General features: G+C 46.9%; 2 protein-coding genes across 5 annotated transcripts in view; both read left to right on the top strand.

Moving 5' to 3' along the window:
* LOC103277494 (zinc finger protein 84) overlaps positions 1–14,590 on the top strand; it is a 151,977-nt gene that overhangs the window by 38,949 nt on the left and 98,438 nt on the right. The gene's annotated exons all lie outside the window — the stretch shown is intronic.
* LOC134296839 (zinc finger protein 239-like) overlaps positions 1–14,590 on the top strand; it is a 40,449-nt gene that overhangs the window by 9,577 nt on the left and 16,282 nt on the right. The window contains exons 1-2 of one of the 4 annotated variants that reach the window (XM_062972748.1): positions 9–2,106; positions 8,731–8,734. In XM_062972748.1, coding sequence (XP_062828818.1) covers positions 1,185–2,106; positions 8,731–8,734 — 926 coding nt within the window. In that variant the 5' untranslated portion in view covers positions 9–1,184. Of the gene's footprint in view, positions 1–8; positions 3,812–8,730; positions 8,735–14,590 lie in introns of those variants that run through there. The other 3 variants (XM_062972746.1, XM_062972747.1, XM_062972749.1) reach the window with 3 other exon arrangements.

The raw sequence follows: 14,590 nt of genomic DNA, 5'->3' as shown, positions 1-14,590 counted from the left end.
TTGATCTTATCTGCTGAACGATTACAATCTTAAGCAGTTAAGAGGACGAAGGGGGCGCAGTGTTTCTACCAAAATACAAAAAATATTTTTTCAGGTAAGTATTCAAGAGCCAGTAAAAGTCAGATGGAAGCTAACATTTTTTCTTCCTTTTTTTTTCTTCTTTTCCTCATTTTGTTTATTTTCCTACTTTCTATAAAAAAACCAAAGTTCTCCCACTTTCGATGTGAATTGTCTTTTTAAAAAAAATTCTTCTTCTAACATAAAACTCTCAATAAATATATTTATAAAAAAAGAAAAGGTAGCATCTAGCCTTCCAAGCAGAAGAGCATGTTACCCCTTTAAACTCCTGTGCCTCTTCCTTGCAGGATTCTTGAGTTTGTAGATTAGAAAGGCCCAGGACCTCTCTGGCTGAGAATTATAAAGCACCCCCCCCCCCCAAAAAAAAAACCCACACCCACACACACACACACAACTTGCAGTGTAAGAAATCACACACAGAATCTTTGGACACCGTCTCTGTTGTACCTGAGGAGGGATTGTTCTCAATGTGCTTTTGATTAATTGGTTTCAACAGGACTTGGCTTCATTAGCCCTAACTTCATATCTGGCTCTTGCACTTTGTTATTAGCCCCGCCCGTGTAGTATACTGGACAGGTCCTGCCCAAGCTACTTAGCTCTCAACATGCCCACTGTGACAAACTATTGCCGGGTTGTTGTTTTATGTTCACATATCTGTAATTTTGTTTTTGGATTTGGTCCCCATGTAAATTGCCCCGAGTATCTCCGGAGAGATGGGGCGGGAAATAAGAATAAAGTTGTTGTTGTTGTTGTGTTCCATGAGATCTTTCTCTGTTCAATTCTTGAAGAGATTTTCCTCTCATTTGTCTGGCAGGCAACTTCTGGACAAGTTCTGCAAAGAACACCTTGTGAGAGCTTTGCCTGAGAAGTGCTCTAAGTCTAAAGTGACTTCAAAATACACAGCAATGACAACAAGAACAAATAAGTAGTAGAAAAATATATTTCAAGCTGCATACCTGTTCAATTAAGGGGAGGAAATAAGATTGTGCTGAAAAAGACAGGCTTGGAAAAGCAAGAAGAAGGCTACAACAAAACAAAGTCTGTGCTGTTCAGGAGGTTATATCTGTGAACACCTGACATAATATTTGAATTATAAATATAAAAGAATGGCAAGTCCTCTACCTCCCTATCCTAGATCACAAACACGGGAGAAGTTACATCAGTGTGTGGAATGTGGAAAACAATTTGATAGGAAAGGTTATCTTACTAGACATGAACGGACCCACACAGGGGAGAAGCCTTATAAATGCATGGAATGTGGAGGAAGCTTCAGTCAGAGTGGCAGTCTACGTTCCCATCAAAGGACCCACACAGGGGAGAAGCCCTATAAATGCATGGAATGTGGAGGAAGCTTCAGTCGGAGTGGACATCTACATTCCCATCAAAGGACCCACACAGGGGAGAAGCCATATAAATGCATGGAATGTGGAGGAAGCTTCAGTCAGAGTGGCAGTCTACGTTCCCATCAAAGGAAGCACACAGGGGAGAAGCCATATCAATGCAAAGAATGCGGAGAAAGCTTCAGTCACAGTGCAGGTCTGCGTAACCATCAAAAGACCCACACAGGGGAGAAGCCACACAAATGCATGGAATGTGGAAAGAGCTTCAGTCAGAGTGGCAGTCTACATTCTCATCAAAGGACCCACACAGGGGAGAAGCCATATAAATGCATGGAATGTGGAAAGAGCTTCAGTCAGAGTAGCAGTCTGCGTTCCCATCAAAAGACCCACACAGGGGAGAAGCCATATAAATGCATAGAATGTGGAAGAAGCTTCAGTCGCAGTGACACTCTACGTTTCCATCAAAGGAAGCACACAGGGGAGACGCCATATAAATGCATGGAATGTGGAAAGAGCTTCTGTCGGAGTGCAAGACTGCATAACCATCAAAAGACCCACACAGGGGAGAAGCCACACAAATGCATGGAATGTGGAAAGAGCTTCCGTTGGAGTGGCAGTCTACGTTCCCATCAAAGGAAGCACACAGGGGAGAAGCCATATAAATGCATAGAATGTGGAGAAAGCTTCCGTTGGAGTGGCAGCCTACGTTCCCATCAAAGGAAGCACACAGGGGAGCAGCCACACAAATGCATGGAATGTGGAAAGAGCTTCAGTCGGAGTGGCAGTCTACGTTCCCATCAAAGGACCCTCATGGGGGAGAAGCCACATAAATGCACGGAATGTGGAAAGAGCTTTAGGGAACATTAGACATCACAGAACTTATGCGCCAATAGAGGAGATCTGTCTTTGAATTTCTGAGCTCTCTTTAAAAGAACATTGGAAGGAAAGAGGAAAGCCGCCACCTTGCTCTCTCTCTCTCTCTCTCTCCCATGAACCACAGTTTGACTGCTACTCAGAGGTCTCACTCAGAGGGGGCTTTTTTCAGAATTGCAGTAAGCTTTGTAGGCGTTCACCTAACCTCCTCCACAAGGAAACCCATTGCAGGCTTCTAGAATGATCTGTGAAAGTTTGCTGAAATGAGCAGCTTCTAAGATCTCTGGATAAAAGGGTTCTGAAAAAGAATAGCTCTTTGGAAGCAGATAACGTCATATCTTCATACTCTTGTTTCATGTCTTGACTCTACTGCCCCTCGGTTAACATTTTGGGCTCTAGCCCTGTCCCTGTAACCCTTTTCTGGACTTTGTTGCATCCTGAATCTTTGATGCTAAATTCTGGACTGACTTCCTGGTTTCGTTTATGACTTTGGACTTTGTTTGTATCCTTGACTTTCTGGCTTGACTTTCGGGACTCTGAATTCGGTTTGTACTCTTTATTTCTTGGTTGTTATTTGATCAACTCTGCTGAATGAACTCCTGGCATGTGACCATTGGACTGTAACCTTGGCCATTGTTTCTTCTTGCTCCTGACCTGGATCTGCTGTAGTTGACTTGTTGTGATGTCCCATGGACCCTTGGGCCGTGAACCTGACTCCATTGTGGACCACAGTGATGAGGAAACAAGTTTTGTGCCGATTCAGCAAGACTCTGCCCCGTTCCAGATGTTCCCTATTGACAATTCTAGTTCAACGCTCATTAAAAAGGCCCTTGAAACGGAGTCTTCTCTTCCCAGTTCCCCTCCCTTTGATAGAAGGATGTTTGTGGAAACTAACAGGCAGGAGAAAGCTGGCAGGAGACGAAGCGTGCGATTAGCAGCAAGGGAATCTGCTGATTAACCTATTTCCCCCTGAGAATTCTAAGGGAGGATTGCATCTGGTCAAGATGTTGTTCTAGCTCTTTTCCCAAGGGAAAAGAGCATTTGAGACACCTGTTCTGAGGGAAGATTCAAAGTTCTTTAAAAGTTCTGTGCGCTGGCTAGCCAGCGCGGAGTCAACGTGACAGTTGAAGGGATAACTTCGTTCCCAGCCAAGTGTGGACTGCGTCGGAGTCCACTACCTTTCAGCCTAGCCGTGCCTTGTCCAGCCGTGTTCCTTGCCTTGCCTTGCCGTGATTCCAGCCTTGCCTTGTCACGTCGTGTATACAGCCTTGTCTACAATTCCTTGCCTCGGACTTGTTTTGAACTCTAGTGAAGACCTGGACTTCTCCCCACTCAAACTATTTGGAAGTTTGAGTGTGTTTCGGTTTCTTGGATTACAAACTTTGAACTTTAATATCAGACATTGGACACTATGTTATTGGACTATATTCAACCTTTCCCAAAAGGTCTATTGCTGAACTATATCTTCTGCTTCTTTTTGTTTCATCTCTTCATTTCCTTAATAAAGATATTAGATTGTTTATTGGCCTCGGTGTATTGATTTCCAGTGCTCTTGCAGCCAGGGGTGTCACACTTGTCTGTATTAATTAGACACTTGACCTGCATTTGTATTCATTGTTACTTCGACTGTGCTGCTGCAATTGTATTATTTTTGCCCAGTGGTTCCCACCCTTGTTTTGACCAGGGAGCACTTTGGCCAGGGACCCCTCTCCAACATTAGTACCAACTTGATCAACTTTAGATTGGGTTTTGTTATTTGGGGTGATGATTCAGAAAATTGCATTGGATAGACCACATCAGCTGTAGTTCCTGATACAGAAGATATGCCAACCAGTAGTCGCCATCTGCTCGCCCACAGAAAACCATATTAATAAGCCTCGGCACTAGAAGAGGGTTTTGCAAGACCAGTCGCTCCCATTGCAATGGCATAGTAACGGTGAGACCATGGACCCTATTTTAGTTCTTACGGACCACTGGTGTTTCACGGACCACAGGTTGGGAACCACTGTTTTAGCCGGACTGAAGACTTTAGTTTTCTTATAAGTTAATATGGTCTTGGCTTATCTTGTGTTTGTTTAATAAACCTCAGACTTTGTACCGAGAGAGCCGTGGAACATGAGACCATCACTCTCCATGTTGCTTACAATGATCCAGGTTTGGTATTTGGGACTGTTTAATCCCCAGCTTTGGCAAAGGGTCCATTAGGATATACAACATATCTCCGGAATGGAAGGCAAAGAATGGACTTATGAAGATTAATGAATCTGTTGAGATGGACATATTAACTAAATTGATGAAATATAGAGTATAGAACATCCTTTAAAGGAAATAGAGTAAACAGATAAAAATCATATAGTGAGTGAGAGGTTTCTAGACTAGGGTTTGGTGTCCGTTAGTCTTTTTCTTATTGTGCAAGGTGTGTATCCTTATTCCCTTTATATTTGTTATGTAGTTCTTTAAAAAAAAACCCAAAATTACAATTTGATTAGTTTTTCTTTTTTTTGTGTTTGAATAAAAAATGTTTTTTTAATAGAAAGTGTGATACAGCAGCTTTAAAAAAAAAAGGTAAAAGTAGGGACCTCTGGTGGCACAGTGTGTTAAAGCGCTGAGCTGCTGAACTTGCAGACCGAAAGGTGCCAGGTTCAAATCCCAGGAGCGGAATGAGCGCCCGCTGTTAGCCCCAGCTCCTGTCACGACTGGACTTAACGTCAGGGGAAACCTTTACCTTTTTTTTACAGCAGCTTTAAAAAGCCAATGTAATTTTAGGCTGTACCAATGGGAGCATGATATCTAGATCCGGGTAAGTTTTAGTCAACTCTCTTCTATACTTTGATCAGACCTTCCCTGGAATAACTCTGTCCAGTTCTGGGCAGGACAATTCAAGAAGATTTTGAGATGCTAGAATGTCTCCAGAGAAGGGCTCAAGGGAAAGGCTGAGGGAGATGGGCGTCTTTAGTTTGGAGGGGAAAAGGCAGAGGGGACAAGAGAGCTAATATTTGGAAGGATGTCCCACTAAGGAGAAAAGGGCAAGGTTTTCCTGTGGCTCTGGAGATGAAAATACAAAGCAACTGATTCACACTGCAGGAAAGAAGCTTCCACCTAAACATTGGGAAGCATTTCCGGATGGTAAGAGCTGTTCAGCCATAGAAGCCTGGTCCCTTCTCAGGAGCCTCCCTTCCCAAGCCCTGGCCTTCCACCTCCTGGGGACTCCATGTCCCAGAATCCCTGATCTTGGGCTTTCCCTGTGTCTACCCTAGAGCACTTAACCTCAACAAGCTTTATGAGGTCCGACAGGAGCCAGATGAGAGCCTAGCTGGGTTCTACGAGAGGATCTGCCAAGTTGCCCACCAATGGACTGCCCTTGACCCTGCTTCCCCAAATAACCAGAAGATGTTTAACAACCTCTTCATAGGAAGGCCCATTGTGGACATCCAGACCAAGCTCCAGAAGCTTGATGGGGCTGAGGGCATGGCCATCTCCCAGCTAAATGATGTTGCCTTCTACAATAACAGAGAAACCACCAAGGAAGAAGAGGAGCAACCGAAGGAGAAAACTTGCTCACAGCTGCATGCCCTGGTCTTGGCCGGCCCTCATCAATAGAGACAGAGCGAAGGAGGAAAGAGAACAGCTAGAAAGAAGGGACAAGGAGAAAGAGCAGGGGGAAGAGCATAGAGGGGGCTGTAGCCACTAATCGCTAACTTTCTCACACACTCTCTCCTTCCTGAGTGCTCTCCTCCCTTCAACACTGACTCATCATGGTGGGAGTTCAGCCTGCTTCATAGACCCTGCAGTGGTCTTTGGATGTGAGTGTATGTACTTCAAGTCCCATCGTCCAGGGTACATCCCCCACCAAGTCCTACCCAGACCTAAGTGGGTGTGTAGTCCAGATCCATCATTGATGGGTTTCTGGATATGGATGTAGGTACTGCAATTCCTGTTGTCCAGGTTCCATTCCTCCCGAACACCAACAGGACTTAAAGTTGGTCATTGGTGTTCTGTGTGCCAAGTTTGGTCCAGATCTGTTGTTTTAGGGAGTTAGAATGCTCTCTAAGAGTAGGGGCCATCTTGAAAAATATAAAAAGACATAGATATGTACAAATGTGCACTCTCTTAGTGTATACTAGCTGAGGTATCCAGGCTTGCCCGGGTGAGGCCCGCTTGGTAGTAGCCCCTTATGATGGAAGGGAGGGAAGGAGGGGGCTGTGAGGGGAAGGCCAGGCGGGGAGGGGCCTCCCTTGTGGGGAGAAAGAAAGGCGATAGAAACAAAACACACTGATGATGATAATGATAATACACAATAATGACAACGAGGCCTGGTGACCGACAGGCCTTCGTGCGCCACCCTCTCCTGTTCCCCTCCTCAAGACATCCAGATGAGGAAGGGATGGAGGGAAGGACTTCAGGGCGCAACCACAACAACAATCACAACAACAAAGAGCAGCTCAGTCCTGGCTGCAGTTCCCAGGCTTCCTTCAGGGTAGGGCGCTGCAAATCCCATCTCTTTCTTTGGCCAGCCCTGATCTCGATGCCTCTCTCCTTCCTTCCTTCCTTCCTTCCTTCCTTCCTTCCTTCCTTCCTTCCTTCCTTCCTTCCTTCCTTCCTTCCTTCCTCTCTATTCCTTCCTTCATCCTGGCCCTTCCTTAGGCAGCATGTCTTCTGAGGGGACGGGTGGGCTTGCTGGAGAATCAGTGCTAGAGGCGGAAGGGAGGCGGGAAGGCACGGGCGGTTCTGCCTGGAGACCGATGACGCTGTGAGAGGAAGGTCATTCCCATTGGCAGATCCCAGGAATTACCTTTTTTTTTTTTTTTTGGAGAAATTGCAGGTTGCTTCTGGTGTGAGAGAATTGGTCGTCTCCAAGGACATTGCCCAGGAGACGCAGGGATGTTTGATGTTTGACCATCCTGTGGGAGGCTGCTCTCATGGGAAGCTTCCCCAGATTCGAACCTCCGACCTTTCGGACAGCAGCCCTGCTGGCACAAGGGTTTAACCCACTGCGCCACTGGGGGCACTAAAGGGAATTCCCTTTACCGCAGTGGTGCTCAACCTGTGGGTCCCCATGTGTTTTGGCCTACAACTCCCAGAAATCCCAGACAGTTTACCAGCCGTGCAGGATCTGCGCCAGTTCCAGATCCCTTTGTTTGGCTTCCTCGCTCATTGTTTTTATTATGTATGTATGTATGTATGTATGTATGTATGTATGTATATATGTATTTAATTATTTATTATTTAAAGCATGTATATTCCGCCCTCCTTCTCACCCTGAGGGGGACTCAGGATGGAGCACAACATATAGACGGCAAGCATTCCATGCCTGGTCATAAAATAACCATACACAAACATTAGAATCAGTGGAATCTACTTCAAAACCAGCTGTTAAAACCAACTCAAGGCCCCATGCTGGCTCTGGTCAGAAGAGTAGGTTTCCTGTTCTTGCCCCATTGCCCTGCCCCAAAGGCTGGGCCCCACAGCCAGGTCTTGGCCTTTCTCTCTCTGAGGGACAGGAGGGAGGGGGCTGATCTCCTCGGCCGTGGGGCTCCCTCCCCAGGGACACCCGGCCAGCCCCCTCCCTCCTGACCTTCCACAAGGGGTCAAAACATGGCACTGTGGCCAAGCCTGTGGAGAATCGGGCCATAAACAGATACGGAATGACGTGTTATTGAAGGGGAAAAGATGTAAAAGATGTAAAGATACTCCTCTTAATCCAAAGACCAAATCAGGAGGCCCCTTTTCTGTGGAGAGGGCGAGGAAGGACACGACGAAAGTTGGATCTTCAAACTGCAAAAGAACTATTTATTGCATGGCCATAGCAATGTGCCAAATACATGCATACATGCAATCAAAGGATTTGTCCGACTTTCAAAATGGTTGCAAGGGTTTTGATCACTTCCACAGAAAATAGCAGACATATCCTTATTGGCTTACAAAGATCATTTACCCCATTCGTCTAATGCTGGCTACCTCACAAGCATCTTAACCGTCATGCAATCCCGTTGGTTTTCTGTGCTGTAACAACATGTGACTCTAGACAATGGGGCTTTCATGTTATTGACCCTGATCTCAGTACCTCCTTATCTTCTTCATGTTACAAGTATAAGCTCAAAATCGTATGGGAACCGGTTCTGACTTGATATATTATTATTTGAAAGTAACTTCTTTTCTCTGGAACATCTCTTTTCCTAAACATCAGCATTTTCTCTCATGCGCAGGCCTTCCTCAAACATAGGCCTTTTCAAATTTAGGTCAATCAAAACATATGGGATTTTTAGTCAATACAAGTATCTTTGAAAATTCTCTTTTTCAAATCCACTTCCCTCTCATTATGACTACCGAAATGGCCCGGTTTATGCTTGTGGAATACGTGATCCACTGTGGGGGCAGGCTGTGACGCAGGCTGGTGAGCAGCTGTTGCAATAAATCACTCTGACCATGAGGTGGGGAGGCAAGTTTAACCAAGTGGGGAGGCAAGTTTAACTAATTTACGAGGTTGGAATGAGGAAGTGCCATCAGAGTGGATGATGAAGCAGCTGCTCCCCCCTGTGGCCAGAATCGAACATCTCATCAGGGGGAGGTTAAATTGCCTCTGCGTCTGTCTGTCTGTCTCTGTTTGATGTGTTTATGGGCATTGAATGTTTGCTCTATATGTACATAATGTGATCCACCCTGAGTCCCCTTCGGGGTGAGAAAGAAGGGCGGAATATAAATACTGTAAATAAATAAATACAGTAGAGTCTCACTTATTCAAGCCTCGCTTATCCAAGCATCTGCCGGCCCGTTTAGCTTGGATAAGTGAGACTCTACTGTAAATAAACTGTATGGTTTTTAAATGTCCTCAGTTGTTTAACTGTATTTTATTATTTTTATTTTAAATGTCTGCTTTAAATTAGTATTGTTATTAAGGCCTCGGGTGGCTGCCTGTATGTGAAGCCGCCTTGAGTCCCCTCCGGGGCGGAGAAAGGAAGGCGGGATAGAAAAATTGGCAATAAATACATAATCTCACCAGGAAGGCGGCTCCTTTTAGGCCCCTTCTTATGGGTTCAGGGAAACCCTTCCTGGTTGGCGTCGGCCATTTTGTGTGCCCTTTGCCTGAGGAAAAAGCGGCCGTTGTTGTCCGTTGGGAGGCTCCGGCCACCCTCCGCCCCACGGACACGGCCCTCCCTTCTCGGAAACACCCAGGCCGGGCGCCTTCGCCATCCTGGATTTACCTCCAAGTCTCGAGCCTCGGCCTTGTTGCGGGGAGCCAGGCCCAAGAGCCTTTCCCTCACCGCATCCCACACTGACAGGACAGAACTGGAGAAGAAAAGGGCCGGGGAGATTCTGCCCGGAGACCGATGACGCCGAGGTGAAGGCCAATTCCCATTGGTGGATGCTGGGCGTTTGGTACAAGGAGGAGGGGGCTCTCTCTCTCTCTCTCTCTCTCTCTCTCTCTCTCTCTGGGGCTCCAGTGCCGTTCAACTGCCGCGAAGCCCCGCCTCTCTATGGGCATCTTTGCCCGCGTCCGCCATGTTTGGTCCGGGCGGAAGCCAGAGAGAAGAGCCCTCCGTTTCCTAGAGAGGGTGGGGAAGCTCAAAAGGAAGGGACCGGGCGACGCCTTTCCCTGTGAGCTCACTTCCGGAGGAGGAGGGAGAAGAGGAGGCGGAAGAGGTGAGAGTGTGCGTGTGTGTCGGGCCCTGCTTCCCCCCACTTTCCTCCCTCCCTCCCTCCCCGGCTCGGGATTCGGGGCTTCGTCACCGAGGGCTCTCCTTCCTTCCTCCTCCTCCGCCTGGGCCCGGCCTCTGCTCGCAGGCCTGGTGCCGCTTCTCCCGGAAGCCCCGCGGCCTGCTCGGCCCTCCGTGCCCGTGGCGGCCCCTCTGCGCATGCGCCTTCTCCCTCCCCCCCGCTTCTGCCCCGCCAGAGGGAACCCGTGTGAACCAAATGTGAGGGAACTGTTTCTGGTTTAGATTTTACACGAGGGCTTTATATGCGTGTGAGGCATGAAATATCCCCACGCCCTCCTGCCTTTCCTCAGGGGAGCATCCCTGCTTTTGCAAAATCCTCCTCCTCTCTTTCTCTAACTGCCTTCCTCTCCTCACGGCATTTTCAGTATTTTTTACTACCAATAGGAATAACTGCCAGACTCTGAAGGAAATCAGTCACTTGGCTGCTGAGCTGGCTCAGGTGCAGTGGCACCCAGAGCGGTGAGAAAATAACTACAGTCTTTCTATACAGATAATAAAAGGGAAAATTTGTACGTGTTTATGCAGCACGGGTGCCCACTCATACAGACAGCCTCCCTCCGGCCTCCATAAAAAAGCTCTCGTTCCCAGTGCTGAGGGGCCGCCAAGTCACTCCCTCCCAGGACATTGCGGGTTACAGCGAGCACATCCCAGCATTCCTTTCTCTCGCAATAAATAAAAGAATAAATAAATAAATACAAACATATAGGTTGATAGGTAAGTAGGTGGGTACATAGATGTGTGTGTGTGTCAAGGAGCATCAGGGCATTTGGATGTGGCTGGTCACACGCTTTGTTTTCAAATGCGCTGTTTCCTTCAAAACCGTACTTTAGGGAGGCCAGCTGCACTGGGAGGGAGGCTTCCCTTCTCCCCTCCCTCCTTTCCTTCCTTCCTTCCTTCCTTCCTTCCTTCCTTCCTTCCTTCCTTTACAGTCCACTGCCCAGTTGGTGCTTAGGATCCGATGTGTGTCACGTGTCTTGTTCCTGTGTGAAACTGACCTACGAAACATTAATAATTACTGCCTCTAATAATAAGAGCCTGAAGCAACCCCAACACAAGCAGCCGCAATGTGGGGCCCACGACCCCTTGCAGGGCTAAGAAAGGCTTTGATTGAAGCCAGTGCCTTTTCTCTTATTTATTTATCTGAGGCTGTAGTCCTCACCAAGGGCTTGCAAAGGCAGGTGGGTGAATTGGCAGGGAAAGCCCCTCCCCCGCCCATTGGCCTCCCTGCCTGCCTGCCTTTCTCCCCTCCTTTCCTCTTCCTTGTTAGACTGACACATCACAAGGACACACTGCTTTTTCTCAGCACATGGCAAGTCCCTGAATCCTCCACATTCTTCTCCTGTGAGCATGGAGAGAGACAAGATATCTGCTAATTTTCCTATCTGGTTATGTATGGTAGCTTTTTGAATAAAGTCCTGTGTAACTTTTCAAGCTTGACTCTGCTGCCTGAATTGCGGAAGCATCATCGCTCCACTGCTGGCCCTAGGAGCTCCTGATCTGCTGAACTGCTGTTGTTGCTGCTTCCCCCTTTTTGACTACTTTTCCCCTTTTTGGAAATGGCCCCAGACCCATAACCCGGACGCTTCCCTGGGCAGAGAAGGCCGTCGTGCAGAGGAGGAGAGAGGCCCCAGGGAGGGAGTGGCGGACCCTCTGCAGAAGAAGCTCCAGCCCGGAGCGGAGGAGGAGGAGGACCAGCAGGTGCAGGAAGGTGAGGCGGGCTTGAGGGAAGGAAAGGCTGAGGGGACAGGAGAGCCAATATGTAGAAGGAAGTCCCACTGAGGAGAAAATGGCAAGTATTTCCTGCTTCTCTGGAGACTGAAATACAAAGCCATTGATTCACATTGTGGGAAAGAAGCTTCCACCTAAACATTAGAAATCATTTCCTATCGGTAAGAGCTGTTCAGCCGTGGAAGCCTGGTCCCTTCTCAGGAGCCTTCGTTCCCAAGCCCTGCCCTTCCACCTCCTGGGGACTCCATGTCCCAGAATCCCTGATCTTGGGCCAAGGCAGCTGAGGCTTCTGGGTGTTGAAGTCCAAGAAATCCCAGATGAATAGAGTTTGGGAGTCCCTGCTCCAGAGCGTGGAGGGAATAATGAGAATAACTATTTTATTTCTAACCTGCCCTCTCTCCCTGAAGGGAAAGGCTCTCTTGGACTACAACTCCCATAAACCCTACAAAAAGTCCTGGCATGAGGGTTGGAGGGAACTGAGAGCTGTATTCCAAGACAAATACGTCTCCCAAGTCCTTGAGGAAGAGGAGGGGGAGGGGGAGGTGCCAGCTATGGTCTAGGACTGAGACACGAGGAATCCCCGAAGTCAGAGGGTTGGGAGAGACCCCAAGGGCCACCCAGCCCCACCCCCTTCTGCCAGGCAGGGAAACACAACCCAAGCCCTCCCTACAGATGGCCGTCCAGCCTCTGACTCAATCCTCCAAAGAAGGAGCTCCCTCCAGACTCTGAGGCAGAGAGTTCCCCTGCTGAACAGCTCTTCTTCTTACCCTCAGGAAGTCCTTCCTTGTGTTTAGGGGAAATCCCTTTTCCTGCCGTTTGATCTCCTGTCTCCGTTGTCCCTTAGTCTCCAGAGCAGCAGAAAGGAAGCCTTTCCCCCTCCTCTTCCTCACCAATGGGACATCTTTTTGGATATTGAAACATGCCTGCAGTAAAATCTGGATGACTGACAGAGCTTGGAGGACTCTCCTCAAAAATAAAACTTGACAAGCCTAGCCGATATAGTCACATAGTGTAAATGTACACAGAATAAACACTTCAAACAACTCAGACCTTATTAAGTGGTCAGATGGTGCCCAACAACTAACAGGCTGAGATCAATTCCAGTATCTAGACAGGATTTAATATATCTAGACGATGATACATATCGAGTCGTATTAGTCTTCCTCCTCTCAGTAGGTCAGAGTGCATAGATGTATTTTTAGAACCTGTTTGAAGGCAAGGAGGGAGGGGGCAGTTTTTAGTTCTTTTGGGAGGGATTTCCAGAGGAGGGGAGGAGCACGGAGAAGGCCCCCTCTCTCGTTCCCACCAGCCGTGCTTGAGTTGGGAGTGGGACCGAGAGCACGGCCTCCTCCGCTGATCTCAGTGCTCGAGTCGGTTTGTAAACGAAGGTGCGGCTCTGCAAATAGTCGGCATCTCTGTTTACAAACCGGTTCGAGCACTGTGATCCTAAACTCAACAAGCTCTATGAGGTATGACGAGCCAGATGAGAGCCCAAGTCTCTTCTGGTGTGGGAGAATCAGCCATCTACAAAGATGTTGCCAAGGGGTAGCCGAGTATTTGATGAACCAACATAGTATATTATTTGAGAACACAGAAATGTTGGATTACTCTGACAACTACCATGTCAGACTACACAGAGCAGTCATTGAAATCCACAAGCTTGTAGACAATTTCAACAGAAAGGAGAAAACCATGAAATTGAACACAATCTGGCTACCAGTATCAAAAAAGACTCTAAAATCAGGACAGTAAATAAAAATCAACACTCCAATAATGAGAATTACAGGCATGAAACAATCCGGGCCAGCTAACAAAGGATTCCCCCAGGCAGAAAGCAGGCAGGCTTTGAAAATGAAATTCAGTGTCAATCAAGGTGGCCAGCTGCAACATTCACACTTGCCTCAGGCAGACAAGAGTTCTTTCTCCCACCCTTGACATTACACCGATATATAAACCCCACGTGCCTAGTTTCCAACAGACCTCACAACCTGGAACATGGCCATACAGCCTGGAAAACTCACAGCAACAAAGTTATCAGACCTCCATTATGAAAATGGGTGCCTTTTGGGAGATTGGAATGGAGTGATTTCACCAAAGAAAGACAAACTCTCGGGGAGGAGATGCAAAGAATATACTGTATATACTCAAGTGTAAGCCTCTCCTCCTTTCCCATGCAGCGCACGCCTTCCTCTCCTCTCTCGCCGCAGTGCGTGCCTTCCTCTCCTCGGCGCTTGTCTTTCCCACTTTTCTTTATTCATATACACACTGCATTTCCCCCAAAATGTATAGTTAAAATACATTTAAAATACAAAATGTATAGTTAAAATAGTTAAACTATGGTGATTATTGGAAGGATATGTAAGCACATTCACATTGAAGAAGGTTAGAATAATAATTTAATCAGAGTTGGACAGTCTTAAAGTTGTATGTAAATATTCAAAAACATTTAACCTACTGATGCCTCAATCTAATTTTATTGTTATCTATTTTTATTTTGAAATGTACCAGTACCTGCTGCATCTCCCACCCCCGTCTTATACTCGAGTCAATAGTTTTTCCCAGTTTTTTGTGTTAAATTAGGTGCCTCGGCTTTTACTCGAGTATTTACGGTACACATTTTTCAGAAAGACAAAAGGCTTTCTCTAGAATGGATAAGATATGGATATCTGCCAAACTCACAACCTATGTTCAAAAGACAGAAATCCTACCCAAAACTATCTCAGATCATAATCCAGTGACTTTAGTAATTAAAAAGAAAGTAAAAACACTTAGATGGCAGCTGAATGAATCACGACTGCAAAAGGAGGACGTAATTGAGAATTTGAAAGAAAAACTGAGAGAATATTTGGAACTTAA

Source organism: Anolis carolinensis, chromosome 2 (genome assembly GCF_035594765.1).
Source record: "Anolis carolinensis isolate JA03-04 chromosome 2, rAnoCar3.1.pri, whole genome shotgun sequence".
Classification (NCBI taxonomy): domain Eukaryota; kingdom Metazoa; phylum Chordata; class Lepidosauria; order Squamata; family Dactyloidae; genus Anolis; species Anolis carolinensis.
This window is presented reverse-complemented; position numbering and strand designations above follow the sequence as displayed.